Source organism: Chionomys nivalis, chromosome 21 (genome assembly GCF_950005125.1).
Source record: "Chionomys nivalis chromosome 21, mChiNiv1.1, whole genome shotgun sequence".
Lineage (NCBI taxonomy): Eukaryota > Metazoa > Chordata > Mammalia > Rodentia > Cricetidae > Chionomys > Chionomys nivalis.
This window is the reverse complement of record NC_080106.1, coordinates 37,282,874-37,297,833: the sequence shown is the minus strand read 5'-3', so window position 1 is coordinate 37,297,833 and position 14,960 is coordinate 37,282,874. Positions and strand designations below refer to the sequence as shown.

The 14,960-nt window shown below is 48.1% G+C and overlaps 1 protein-coding gene across 2 annotated transcripts in view; it reads left to right on the top strand.

The window, feature by feature from the left end:
• Positions 1–9,339, top strand: part of Nod2 (nucleotide binding oligomerization domain containing 2) — a 41,555-nt gene extending 32,216 nt beyond the window's left edge. For both annotated transcript variants that reach the window (XM_057754314.1, XM_057754313.1), the window contains exons 10-12: positions 5,598–5,681; positions 7,013–7,096; positions 9,063–9,339. In XM_057754314.1, coding sequence (XP_057610297.1) covers positions 5,598–5,681; positions 7,013–7,096; positions 9,063–9,135 — 241 coding nt within the window. In that variant the 3' untranslated portion in view covers positions 9,136–9,339. The remainder of the gene's footprint in view (positions 1–5,597; positions 5,682–7,012; positions 7,097–9,062) is intronic.
• The last annotated feature ends 5,621 nt before the right edge of the window (positions 9,340–14,960 follow it).

The following is a 14,960-nucleotide window of genomic DNA, read 5'->3' as shown; positions in this document are numbered from 1 at the left end:
GTCCCAAATTCGTGCCTAAACAACAATCAGAGTTAAGGCTCACCTTAGGAGGTGAATGGAGTTTGGGATCATTGAAAGAAGAGCTACCAAGTGTGCTTATGCCACAGACCTGAGGCAGACAGATCTCAAATTATCTATCCTGCAGATGCGCAGGCAGATCTCAAATTATCTGTCCTGTAGATGTGCAGACAGATCTCAAATTTATCTATCCTGTAGGTGCTGCCAGAGCTGTCAACCCCAGGGGTGCCTCTGCAGTTACAGATTTAGCAGCGGGAGAAAATGCTGAGTGATTGACGTCTCCAGAAAACAGCAAAGCAAGGATACTCTAAGGATTGCCACAGACACAGAGTGGAGGTGTTGTGTGACCAAACATTTTCTGGGGATCTGTAACACACATGTCTAGTGACCCCAGATAGGGAGCCCATGACAGACCAAAGTCCAACTTGGTGAACCATGAGCATTACTGGGGTTACTTGTAGGATGAGGGGTTACTTACAGGGACAGAAATGACTCAAAGACAGCTGTATCACCAAAGCCCACTCCAGCATGGGTGAGAATTCACAAAGTTGGAGACCTTGGGCACACTGCACAGCCTGCATGCAGCTCAATAGATTGGACAGTGTTCTTCCCAGGTGCCTCAGTTGGTCTAACCCTCTTCCAGGCAGCTCAGCTGGCTTCTGATTCTTCCAGGTAGCTGGTCTGGTCTTGGAGTGTTTTGTTTCTCTGAGAGGGACTTTTCAGCTTTTGTTGTTTGCACTGGCGTGTGGTGGGTGTGGTTGGTGAATCTGGTCAGTTTTAGGGACTTCCTGAAGCTATTTTGAGTTGTTTACCTGCCTGTTGGAGGAGCTTCCCTGTAGGACAGGATGTTTTAACCTTGGAAGACACCGTTGCACAACGCTCCATGTTTGTTTTTAGCTCTGCATTCTTTCTGCCCCCTCTTTCGCAATGGTCTTTGAGCCTTGGAGGAGGTGATAGATGTCCTCCTATGGCTAAGAACCAGGTCACCATGCCACAGTAGCAACTGCGTGTTCTTTGGAGCTTCACCAGGGGTTATGAGTTGAGGCTGACAACGGCAGTGATCTACAGGTACAAACACACATGTTTAAAAGGTCGTTGGACAGGCACACTGCAGCCATTTAGAAAAACCATAGAAGCTGTTTTCCCATTGGAACCCACGACCCCCTCAGCCATACTGGCTTACAGTACCAGATGTGAACTCCCTCTTGTAGAGTGGGCCTGAAACCCAACTGGAAGGCTGTTGGGCTTACCCATGAGCGCTGAGCACAAGTAGGCACGTGCTGCCCAGCATGTTGGCATTTCAGCATGCAGGATCCACAGCCAAGCAGGAACGCTGGTGGCAGTTTCCCATCAGCAGCCTATACTGCCCCGTTTGGCAGTATGAAAGCCAGCCAGCAGGGTGAGAGTTTCCAGTTCAGTCCCAGCTTAACTTCTCCATGTCCTACTCAAGCGTGCACAGGCAGTGTTTTCAGCAGTGGGGTCTTGATGTCTGGTCCTGGCTACAACAGCAGCAGCAGCAGCAGCAGCAGCAGCAGCAGCAGCAGCAGCAGCAGCAGCAGCAGCAGCAGCAGCAGCAGCAGCAGTATTTTCATCTGTTCCTGGGTGACAAGTCAAGGGATGGATGAACCTACTTCTGCACTGCCTGTGCGCGCTCTCTCTCTCTCTCTCTCTCTCTCTCTCTCTCTCTCTCTCTCTCTCTCTCCTTTCCTCTTGTAGGGTATCTTTTGGATGTAAATGCTTTAGCTATTGGGCTGTTTAATTACTGGGCAATGCTCAGTGGCTTTAAAGGACCCGGGTCCGAGGCCAGCCTGTGTGACATTGGTACTAGGGCTCGTAGACACCACGTTCCACCGTTGTAAGTATGTATGTCACATCTGTAGAGTTTGATTGTGTGCCACTGCAGAAAGCAGTTTGGCCAGGAGGCCTTCAGTCCAGCCCTTCATTGGGCAAGCTGTTTCTACAGTCACTGAGGTGGATCCAGTTATGGATTTCACCTCTTACAGTTGCTGTTCAAGCGTTGTATACATAGCTTTTGTTTCTTTTTATGACTGACACTAAAACTCGATGGAACATTTGTTCAGGTGTTTTTTGCCATTGCCACCAGCTACAGTCTTTTGAACCCTTGGCAGTTTCTAACTTGCAGGGACACTGGAGCGGTGGGGCACACACTGTTTAGCCTGTCCTACAAGGATCTTAAGTCTGCTCAAAAGCCCTTTGAGCCTTTCAGTCCCAATCCCATATAGCACTCTATCAAGTTATATTATGCGGAAGACAGTCAGCTTAGGCAAGATGGGGTATGAAAATCGGCCAAAATCACTGGGCATGGTGGTGCATGCCTTTAATCTCAGAACTCAGGAGGCAGAGGCAGGAGGGCCTCTGAGTTTGAGGCCAGCCTGGTCTGTAGAATGAGTTCCAGGACAGCCAGGGCTACACAGAGAAACCCTGTCTCAAAAAACCAAAACAGCAACAAAAAGGAAGAATGAAAGAAAAAAAAAAAGAAAAAAAAGAAAACCTGTCAATGTCCCAAGAATCTCCAGGATGCCTGTAGCTTCTTTACATGTATAGGCACTGGCTGTTGTAGGATTTTGTCAGTAACATTGTCAGGTATAATATACATCCTGCCCGACCATAGTACCACAGGAATTTTATAGCTGTGCCAGGCCCTTGCACCTTGTGCAGACTAAGCTTCCATCCTTGTTCCTTTAGAGGTACCTATATGACCCTCTAATGGCTTTTCAAACCTGTAAAACACTCAGGGCTTAGCACTAACGTCATCTATATAGCAAGACCTTTCCAGAGGATGGGCGGGGCAAGGCAACATCCTGAGGCACCATCCCATAGCAAATAGGTTACAAAGATACCTGCTGAAGCACCCAGAAAGTCTGTTGTCACCTGTTCTCAGCAAGTGTCAGGTGATCCCAGCAGTTCATAAGTGGGATGATACTAAAGTTGAGCAGAAGCAATGGTTAATAGAACCTGGAAAGGTTCCACCCATTTGTATCAGTTGCTTCCCCCACAGATCAAGGTGGGTGCAAAGCATGGATAGGGGGCTCTGACCTCATTAGCTCTGCGAGACCCTCAGTCATTCTCTCTGAGCTGTTATGTTTTCTTCTGGAGCCCTTTCCCGGAGCCTCCCCATGTTTCTCTGCACCAGAGGAACTAAGATGGGCCTGACTTAATCTTCTCAGATCTCCGTGGGGTCAAAGGTGAGAGTAGCCCTGGTCTCCTCTGCTGTACCTGTTGGCTCCCTAGGCCAGAGTGGCCCTGGGTTGGCACTGTGGTTGGAGCAGTAGCTGTTGCCATTCATTGCAGCCTGGCTGGGCAAACCATTTCCACCCTTAGCATAACCTTTGTACTGGAGGGAAAGGTATTCTCCTTACTCTGGGAGGGCGATTACCCACCCTGGAGCAGGCTCGATCATCTTCAACCGTATGGTTTCCTCACAAGTGTCTTCTGTGAACTGCTCCTTGGGTTCCAAAGCCTCCCAGCTTCTCCTTAGCTCACAGTTTGGATTCTTACTAATTTTTTCCTTAGAAACCCCAGCTTGATACAAATCTTGTCACATTAGTTTTTGAATAACCCTGACAGATTTCTTCCTTCCTTTCTTCCTTCCTTCTTTCCTTCCTTCCTCTCTCCCTCCCTCCCTCCTTCCCTCCCTCCCTCCCTCCCTTCCTTCCCCCCTCTTTTCTCTTTCTTTCTTTCTTTCTTTCTTTCTTTCTTTCTTTCTTTCTTTCTTTCTCTCTATCCATCTATCTATCCATTCTCCTTTAGTTTGTTCTCTTACCTTACAGACTCTCTATATGCTGGTCTAGGTCACTGAGATCTGCCAAAGCCTTTGCCCTACTTATAAAGATCTTATCACACTAAAGGGCTCAGCAGAGCCACTAAAGCTCCATACTAGCCTCAAAGTCCCTGCTGGAACATTCTTTTCTTTATCTCCTCTGTGAACACAGCTCTGGCTGGCTCTGTGAACTGGGGTTCCAACACAGCTTCTCTTCTTCCAAGTTCCCCGAGTATTATTTGCCCCTCCTCTGTGGTCCTCCAATTTAATATGTTTCAGTCTGGAAGGAAACCATTGTACAACAGCAAGGGTCTGGGATCTGAAGATGTAGTGTTGATTATATGCCGATTGGGAATTGCCCTCATCACTTCTTGTTAGAGAAGCACCTCATTGAGAGTGCTTGCTTATGATTATGATTGGTTGCTATAGCAGAGAGTAGGGAATGCCATATGTTTGTTTGCCCCAAGTGCATAGCTTCCCACAACTAAATGAGGTTTCTTAGCATTCTTTTTTTATGATTTATTTATCTTTATTTTTTTATGTGCATTGTTGTGAAGGTGTCAGATCTCCTGGAACTGGATTTTCAGACAGTTGTGAGCTGCCATGTGGGTGCTGGGAATTGAACCCGGCTCCTCTAGAAGAGCAGTCAGTGCTCTTAACCGCTGAGCCATTTCTCCAGCCCTAAAATGAGATTTCTTGTTAATATAGGAAAGACCATGGGTATTGGCTAGCAGACTTTATATGAGCAGAGACTGAACAGATTGGTACTTGGAACATGGAGGGGTTCAGAAAGCTCCATCCAGCCCCGAGGGCAGCAGTATTTACAGGAAAAGGAAGCACTACACAGAAACACGTGTTGGCAACAACTCTCCCCTCCCCTCCTGTAGATGTGGTGCAGTGAGTTGCCAGCCTGTGACCCGCTGAAGCGCGGCCGTTGGGATCATCTGAAACAAGCTCTTTGCTGCATGAATATATTGTTAGGTTTCAATTCATTCGCATACTAAATTAAGTTGCGGTTTGCTGCAAGGAACTCAGAAGTTTGGAGGCAAACTCAGGCCAAATTTAGTGTAAGTTAATTCTACCACATGATAGAAAGCCTCCATCTGTGAGGCTTAAGCCAGCAAAGTTTATTATCTTGTGTCTGGGAAATCTGGGAAAGGAAGGCAGTTTAGTGCTGTAGTGGTGTCTATAGCAGACTAGCCAGGGCCCCAACTGTTTCTATGTCTTCCTGTCCCAGCGGGCTTAGTGTGTGTCTTCTTTGTCACATATCAGGATAACTGCTTCATCTGCAGCGCTGACTTTTGTATTCCAGGAGTCAGGCTCTGTATTGTACAAGGGCAAATGGCAGGCAGAGCGCTTCCCTTTCAGAAGCATTCCTGGAAGCTCCCATCTGTTAACTTTCCCTGTGTATCCGTGACTCGTGTGTGTGTGTGTGTGTGTGTGTGTGTGTATGTGTGTGAGACTTGGCCAATTCTGGTTCGGTGGAAAGCTGGAGATGCACTTTGTTCATGCATAGCTCCTCACGCCAAAATAAAGTTTCTTGTTAATCTAGGAAAGAGAGAGACAAGATTATTCATAGCTTCGAAGGATGGGGACTTTTATATAGTGGCACTGTGGAGTGAGTTCCCTTGCAAAGTTATCCTTGGAATTGAGACTCCCTCACCCCTCTTGTCTGTTCTTATTCTTGTTGAGTAGTGGGATTCTGTAAATGGGGTGGGGTATAGGTTAATCCTTCCTGACATCCTCCTCCACAGTCATTGTCACCAGGACAACTTGTCTTCCTTTCTGTTCTCGGCAGCCTGGAGGAAAACCATATCTGTGACGAAGGGGTGTGTTCTCTCGCAGAAGGACTGAAGAGAAATTCAAGTTTAAAAATCTTGAAGTAAGTTCCTTGTGATGGCACAATAATGCCCCGCCTGAGGACGGGGGTGGGGGGGTGGGGGGTGGGGGTTAGGGTCAGAGGTCAGGCTCTGGCCAGCTCTGGGAGTCTCACTGAGGTATCTGGTGGGGAAAGCTTGTCTTGGTCTGGGTAGGTGAGGCTGCCAGTGCTCATAGCTTCCCTGGCATGAGGTGTGGTTGCCACCATTTGGACAAGGCCTTTCGGAAGGTGGGATTTGACTTGAGACTGGAAAGGCTCCCGTTGCACTGGAGCCTGGGAGAAATACATCCAGTGCACGGAACAGCAAGTGCTGCTGGAGCACTTGGGGACACTTGGCATGTCATTGATCGGGTGTGGAGGTGGTAGCGGGCTTGTCTTTCCTCATTGCCACCCTTTGCCTCACTCGATCCTAAAGGAGGTCAGGCAGTGGTGGGAGTGGGGAGAGGCCTGTGTTACTTGTTGCCAGACTGATTCTTAAGCATTACGTGTAGCAATAACTACACCGTTCCCATTTCCTCATAGTATCTATATATGTGAGGAGATAAAGAGAAACAGGATGGAGAGAGATAGAGATAGAGAAAGAGCGAGAGCGAGAGAGAGAGAGCACCCATCTCTTTCTTTTTCCGCTGTCTTCTCTGCCAAGTGTTGGTTGGAGTCCAGGCTTCACAGACAGACGGTCTCTCCTTGGACAGAAGCCCTAGTTGCCTCAAGTGTAAAGGGATAGTAATTGGCCTCCGCATGGGTTCTGAGCCTGCACTGACATAACAGGCAGAGAGCTGGCACACAGGGAAAGCTCAGCACATGCTGATATTGTTCTCAGTATCGCTTTGATGGTAGATGTGTGGCAGGCCAGTGCTAGGGAGGAAGGCAGATGGGGTAGTAGTTCCTGGAAGGCAAGGCTAGGAACCGTTTCCAATGTGGATCAGCTCCTGTCTCAGCTTCTGTCCCTAACCTTTGTCCCCGTGCATCACTCTTCGTGAGGTACTCTCTACCAGTAAGGTGCTGTGCCAAGAGCTCTTGCTGTGTTGTTTCCTGTTGAGTTTTACTCTCTGTGAGGCAGGCACTTCCTTATTCAAACAAATTTGCTGACCAGCAAATGGTAGAGACTAGATCTGAACCCTCGGAAGCCTGGCACTGAACTGTGGGGCTCTGCCCTTATGTCCTTCCCAATGTGTGGCCGACCAGTTCGGTGAGTGGAAGAGGGACTGTCTTTACAAGAGCCTTGGCCTTCGTAGATGATCTCACTGGGCTTGTGTGCTAGGCTTCCCGAGACCAGACAGGCTCAGCAGAAGACTAAGTGTTACAGTAGCGCATCTTATCTACTTCTTTTCCAGGCTGTCCAACAATGGCATTACTTACCGGGGTGCAGAAGCCCTCCTGCAGGCCCTCGGCAGGAATAGTACCATTCTGGAAGTTTGGTAAGGCCACTGGGGAAACTTCTTTGCTTTTCCAAACCCTGGTTTTCATATCTGGGAGATGGGATGAGAGGAGAGATGAATGGTGGAATTTTGAAGAATGGTTTTGTTCAACATTTGCTATTATTCTGTACACAATAGATTTAGATCTCTGGCTGTAAAGGAAGTCAGTGTCTCTAAGGAGGGGCCAATTCTGTTCAAAATCAGGGTGTGGTGGTGTATAACTGTAATCCCAGTGCTCAAGAGGCTGAGACAGGAGGATTTTTGTTTTGTTTTGTTTTTCTAGACAGGGTTTCTCTGTGTAGTCTTGGCTGTCCTGGAACTCACTCTGTAGACCAGGCTTGTCTTGAACTCACAGGATCTACTTGCCTCTGCCTCTGGAGTGATAAAGGCATGCACCACCACCACCTGGCAAGACAGGAGGATTTGAGGTTTAAGTCATTCTAGGTTACAGAGTAAAATCCTGTCTCAGAAAGACAGACAGACAGAATGAACAAACAAAAGACAGACAGACAGACAAGAAGGAAGGAAGGAAATAAAGAAAGAAATCAGGAGTATTTATTCTGAGACTTTGGTCTTCTAAGCTACAAAGTAGGAATAGGGGTGTGGTTAGATAATTAAAACAAACATTATTCACTTCTGGCCATGCCATCAGCTCTTACATATTGAGGATGCAATGTGAGATCTTCTGCGCCTTTGATTTCTGAAGATTACACAGGGTGGGGACCGCAGTACGGCATGGCCACATCTATATCATTAAAAGCCACAATCATCCATGTGTTTGAAAAAGGAATTCAGATTCAACTTGATTCAGGCTCCTGTTTCTCACGTAGAAAACAGAAAGGAAGGCTCTGGTTTAACACATAATGAGTGAAAATTAGGATTTGCATGTTTTAGGCACTGGTCTAGATTTCAATACTTTAAAGAGAGTCCTGGAAGGGTCTGTACTTCAGATTAGGTATGTATGGTGAGGCATGCCTGTGGTCCTGGTGCTTAGGAGACTGAGGCGGGATTGTGAGTTCCAGCAAGTCTGGGCAAGAGCATTATATCCAAACAAAAAAAGCACACTTTTCAGTATTTCCTCAAAAATGCTGTCCACACAGGACCGTATTTCCTCTGTCTTCCTGCTCAACCATCCCCACTCCCCACCTCAGACAAAATCTCATGTGGCCCAGGCTGGCTTCAAACTCAGTGTGTGGCCAAGGATAAACTCTCAGTTCTTCTGCCTCCACCTCCCAAGTGCTGGGATTACGGGTGTGCACCACCATGCCTGACTTGAAGCTCCGTTGTCAATGCCAGACATTTAACCAGAGAGGAGGAAAAGTTGGCCCTTCTTAGGTGGGCCGACTCTTAGAGCTGGCTGCAGTCCCACACAACTTACTACCTAGACAGGCCCCATCGGCACTTGTGTTTCATGCAGTAGCAAACAGATTTCAAATAGCGAAATTGAAACCAAAGCTGAAACCTGGGCTGGAGACACTTTGCTTCTTGTGTGACTGTGAAGTTTCATTGCCTGGGAGGTCAGGTAGTCTAGCATTTGAAACAGCATGCTTTTTGTTGTTGTTTTATTGTTGCTGTTTTAAATCATTGTACAGGCCTCAGAAATGTCACATTCTGTTGTCAAGGAGTAGGCCAGCCTCGGGCTGCTTCTTAAGGGTTCTGATGCCCATCCCTGCTTATTGATGAAGCTGTGTGGGCATGAATTTTGCTCACTTCATTCTTAACAGATGTGATTATTGCCTATAAAAGAATAGCTGGCTCCGGGAGTCTGTAGCTGGCGTGGCTTCAGTGTTGCTCATTCTGTGGGGTGGTCCTGATAGCCCTGGGTGGCAGATGCTAAAAACAGAACCTCTTATGTCTGGTAAGCCCGAGGCTGGGACTGAGCATGAACCCCTCCCAGGCACGGGTTTGAGGGTAGCCACTTTCCTTGCAAGCCTCCATTCAGATCTCCTTTCCTTTCATCCCCCAGGCTCCGAGGGAACACCTTCTCCCTGGAGGAAGTCAAAGCACTCAGCTCCAGTGACAGCAGACTCTTGCTATGATGTCTCAGCCTTGGAGGCGTTGACTCTGGAGGCTGAAGAGCTCCAGGCAATATCCCTGTGCTACTCAGGGCTGGACTTTTCTCCTCAGAGCCCTATAGTCACCTTCTGATAGCAGAAAAAGATGCTCCAGTGCCCTCCAGAATTGACTTCTCCCAGGGATGCATGATGGTTCACCCTAGTTAACTGAATTGGATTAAGAGACACGTGGGACGAGAGGACCACACTTCTATGGGGTGTCTAGAGAGGATCATCATGTAGGACAGTGGCTAAGAGGGGAAGGAACCTGACTGAATGTGGGTAACACAATCCACTGGGCGCCCCGTGGGAGGAAGCTGAAGGAAGAGGAAGATAGCGTGTACTTGCGTCCATGAACCCCTCTTCTTGAGTGAGGATGGCTATGGCTGCTGCCATCGCCTTTGCACAGAAGACTCCAGCTTCTTTGGCTTTCAACACGGACCCATCGCCAGCGTCACTTCAGGGAGCTTCCAGGCCTCGAGTTGGATGGAACTGCTGAGGTGTCCAGTCTCTTCCTTGGCCAGGGCAGCGACCAGATTCTCTGCCTCTCCAGACGGCTGTTGTTGGACTACCCAGCCCCAGATGGATGGTGAATTTGAGAAGTTCCCTTTCCTTCTCCTCCCTTTCTCCCTGCCTCCCTCTCCCTTCCTTCTTTCTCTCCCTCCTCCCACCCACCTGGTTGGTTCTGTTCCTCAGAGGAAGTCTGGCTAATGCACCTGCTTTTGCTTTCTTGTTTATTTCCAGACTCTAAGCATGAGATGAACACAAGAGGATCCCTCTGACAGTATGTGGCCAGCCTCTAACGGAACGGCCAGCATTCTAACGGGGGTCAGTCAGGACCATGGATGTCAACTCGGCCTGTTGGTATGGAGACCTAGACCTACATGCAAGACACCCCCCTCCTCTTCTCTCTCTCTTGGAGAGGAATATTCAGGAAATAGCTCTTAGCTATGTCTGGACTCAGCTCACGCTCTAAGGCCATCCCACTCTGGTCCCGTCCCTCACTCTGCATGAGGCCCAACAGGACCTCAACCCAGACAGCAGACACAACACCTATCCTGCTTTCCTTTCTTAACGCAAACAACAGCCATTTGTCCCCACCCCACCCCCAGGATATTCTAGTTTTACAAGAAAAACATGGCCATACCCCAGCTGGGGTCACAGGTGGACTTCGGTTTCCAGTAGCATCAATTACTCTGTAGCCGCTGCACCTTTGGAGTCAGTTCCTGTCCCAGCTGCAGCTTTTTAGAGCTAATCTGGGCCAGAATTTCAAGCAGCTCCAGCAGGGCCTTGAGCTGGTGCCTGTGGACTGAGCGCTGACAATGGACTTCTGAAACATCCCTAACAGGCAGCCCCATTTGGTCTGTGACAGATGCTTTAGGATGTAGAGTCAGGGGTTGGAGGTTTGCAGGGGATGAAACCTGGCCCCGCCTTTTTTTTTTTCTAGGCAAGGTCTTTTTGTGTTTTTTCAAAATGTCACCTTTGTAATTTGTTAACTATACCGATTTACTGCCTTCCATATCATCATGTGTGAAAACAGGTGAATATTTATGAATTGCATTGTTTTATTTTTATGCTGGTATTTTCATAGAAAATGTGATCATGAACTTTCTTCTATAAATAATCACGGAGGTGAAAACTCTGGAGTTACCAAGGCTGTGTTCATTGTGATGAAACATTTAAAAAAATCCCCCAAACTTGTCAAAATCTCAGAGTTCCGTGTCCCACAATGAGGTTGGGGACGATGTTGCTTTCTATTGAACAATTTATTGCTTAACGCAAAAGCAATTCTTAGAAATTGCTGGCAGTCCAAACACATTTGGCTTCAACTTAGTAGAGTCTAACCCAGCGTGAAATCAGAAGCTATTCTGGAGCCTTCTAGGGTGCATGGGGACAGCCCTCTGGGCCTTCTTAGTTCTTTCCAAGTGGCCGTAGGAGCGGAAGTCTTGTACTAGGAGGAAGGTGAAGAAGGCAGGAATGTGGTGTTCATCCTCTAGCAGCCTGCTGCACTGGCTTGCCTGGCACAAGACTTAGCCATTCTCTGTGAGCATGCACATGGTGGCTGCTGGCTGTGATGGGGTCCTGCTTCCTTAGAGGTCTTCTGTGTGTCTGGTTTGCTAAAGGTTGGGGCATTCCCTGTGTGTGTGTGTGTGTGTGTGTCCCCGTCCGTCTGTCCATGGTCTCTCTCTTTGTCCCTGGGGCTCTGCCCTGCCTGGGTTGGTGGTGCGGATGATGAGGGGAAGTAGGGATGGGGCCACCTTCTCTAAGGAGGGAATATAGTGGCCATTTTCGCAGCACCATGTCGGATGGTAAGCTCATCTTCGGTAATAATTCATTAGCTAGTTATGTCCGAACAAATGCCACTTACTGTCCTTGTCCTCAAAGCAGGGTGAGGACGGAGGGAAAGGCAGACAGAAAGCAAGTCCATTAAAAGTACATGTATACAATAATACTTTCCTATTAAAGTACTAGGAAGGGAGCTGCTATAGCTGGGATTTAAATGTTCCTCAGAGGCCCATATGCTGATGGCTCAGTGCCTGGCTTCTGATGCTATTGGAGGTAAAAACTGGAGGAAGTCGGGCCTGGTGGAGGGAAGCGAAGTCATTGGGAGTCATGCCCGTCCCAGGGACATCAGGACCTCTGATCCTTTCCGATCTCGTCTACCATGAGGCGAACAGATTCTGTTACCGTGTTTCTGCTGCCGTAGACACACTACTATCCTAGGCCCACAGCAGCAAGGCCAAGAGACCAGTGAGCCTAATTAAACCTTTCCACCCCAGATGCCCTTCACCTCGGGTATCGCTCGCCTCCTCGGAGGAATGCCGAGATCCTGAGAAACAGACAGCAGGGCCAGGGTGTTTTTTTTCCTGATGTGCTAAGAAAGCTGTGTGCTCGTGAGAAGGAGCTGGCCAGGCCGCCAGAGAGAGGGCAGAGGGGCTTTCAGTGCCATGGAGCCAGCTGCACAGAGACGGTTCAGACAAGATCCTTGGTGTGCAGTGAGCTGAGTAATGGTCCCCAAAGACATCAGGTTCTAGCTCCCAGGACTTTTCTTAGCAGAAGGGACTTTGTAGGGTTTTTTGGAATAAGGGTGGTGGTAGCCATGGATTGTCTGGTCAGCCGTGCACACTTGTGTGTGTCCTTATGAGAGACAGGTCTGGGGGAACGGCATGGCACAGGAGAAGGCCTCATGACAACTGAAGGAGATGCCATGATGCTGGTCTTGAAGGTAGAAGGGGGGGGGTAAAGAACTAATGACTGCAGGTTTGGAAGCTGCGAATGACAGGGGAGCAGAACCCCTCCCCCCACCTCGCCTTGGAGGGAGCACAGTCCACTTTGAACTTACAGGTGATGGTGTAATTTATGTCACTTTCAGACCCTGTGCTTATTATGATGGTTTGCTGCAACTGCAGGAAATGAACACATTCTGCTCGCCGTGAGCCAAAGGCAGATGGGCCATCAAGGGGCAGTTCTGGATGGACATGACCAAGAATTTGGTCTTGACCTTGGGAGAAAGGCAGATATTGTGGCATCTGCCTGTAATCCCAGCACTTGTGAGGCTCAATGGGAGCATTTAGCATCTGAGGCCAGACTGGGCTTTGTAGTTGTTAGGGTCCTAGAGTAGTCCCACAAAAAACCACTGTCCAGTATGTAATCATCAAGAGTGTTTATTTTCTCAAGAGTAAAGATTCCAGTACGCAGGGGGGTCAGCCATGTGATGCAAAGACAAAATGGCATCAATGAGAAGAGTATTCGGGCTCCTTTAAGCAAAGCCAGGGGGAATTTCAGGGACAGTAGCATCATCTCAAATGTAATTGGTTTAAGTAAGCATCTGTCACATTAGTACATTTTTAATTGGCTGTGGTTATAGTTTCACCATTTTGAGGCATACCTGGGCATATAGGGTCTGTTTTAGGGAGATTATAGGATCTGTCCTTTTTGGTCATTGCCTTGAGGTACTGTGGGGACCGACTCAGGCCTGGTGTGTATTATTCCCCTCATCCCTGTGCGCATGCTGTCTCTCCCTTTGTCCTTTTAGGAAACTGAAATTCTGGTCCAGTTGTAAAATGGGGAAAGTTCAGACCTTTCATAGTGAGAATCTATATCAAAAAACCTAAACCTAAATAAATAAAATGTCAAGACATTGGGATGTTCTAAGCCAGGGAGATATGATCCAATTTTTTTTTTTTTTAACAAAGAACTTTGCTCCTGGGTGGAGATGTGACCCAAATTCGTAGGGGTAAGGATGAGAGAGAAGAAAGTGGGAAGGTGGCTGAGGAACTAGCGCAGGCTGGGTATTGGTGGGCAAGTGGAACAAGGCAGATGGACCCCAGAGACCCTGTGGAGGTGAGTGCCCAGGGCTTACAGGTAGATGGGAGAGGGCCCAGGGAAAGGGAAAAATCTAGAATGATAGATTTTAGTCCCAAGCTCCCTGGAGGTCGGGGATAGCAGGTTGGAAACAAGCTGGGAAGGGAAAGGCTTCTGTTTCAGATGGTCGAGTTTGCTATGCCTGGAAGTCAAGTTACAACTGTATCAGTCTGGTGTGTCTGGAGAGGGTACTGCCAGGGAGAGAGTGGGGTGGGTGTCCTCAGCCTCAAATGAGGAGTTCTTAGACCTGGATGGCAGAATCCAGGAGAGACCAAGAAGAAGTAAGGGGGTCAGAGCCAAATGTGGTGGTGTACACTAGTAATTCCAGCGCTTGGGAGGTAGAAACAAAACAGTTTGGGTCATCTTTGACTACGTACTGAGTTGGGGTCAACCTGGACTACGTGTGACTCCATCTCAAAGAAAAACAACAACAACATCATCAGTCGATCAATCAAAAATTTAAAAAGGAAAACAATAACAAGACAAAAAGGGAAATGAGGTGTTACAAAGACCCAGACAAGAACAAGGATGACACCAGAACTTGGTAGGAAATCACTGGCAGAGTCAGTTTAACTCTGTACTTTGAAAAGCCCATCAGGCGACACCAAAGGGACTCGGGGCCTGAGCAGGTACCCAGTGAATTCGGGTTCTTAGTCTTAAATTTCTTTGAAAAGTTCTTGGAGAACACGTGCACGCGTAGCTGGTCCTCGCTGACTTCCCACGTGGCCAAAAGTACCTAATTCTTGTGTGCGGAACAAAAAGTACCAGGGCAGGAGACTTTTCTAGGTTTTAGTTTAGGAAACTTTTCAGATTTTAGTAATCTTTGTCATCATCCTGGGAGAAAGTGGTCACTGAGTATGTCCCTTACCCCTGCCTCAGCCTCCTCCACAATCAGGCAACAAGATACTGAAATCAACGTGTGGCATTGAAATATGATCGAAAAGGCTGGGGGTGGAGCTCAGTGGGGAAGCACTTGCCTAGCACTGTGCGGTCCAGGGTTGAGTCTCTAATACCAAGAAATGTCCCAGCAGAACTGTGTCTGAAGTGGGCCGAGTCTCGGCTAGAGTTCTGACGCATGGTCAAGACATCTCCTCCCATGCAGTTGGCGCAGTGTGGTGGGTTAAGCTCTGGAATTGCTCATGCTCAGCCTCGGGTTTGGGATAGTGGCTACAGGTCATCTGGGATATGGGGACTGAGCTGAGCAATTTCCTGTTTGAGCGTTACAGCCAAACAGACTACAGCTGTGTAGACAGAAAACCTAAACTCTTTCTTTAGCTGTGCTCCCCGGATGCTCCTGTTGTTTTGACTCTAAATCTCATCGCAATCTATAATCATTTTCCCCAACAAGTTACCATCCAATCCTCTGAGCACAGCTCTCCCCTGTCACTCATCCTGCCAACTTTTGTTCTAAGGAACAATCCTTTGTCCCCCAAATCGGAGTAACT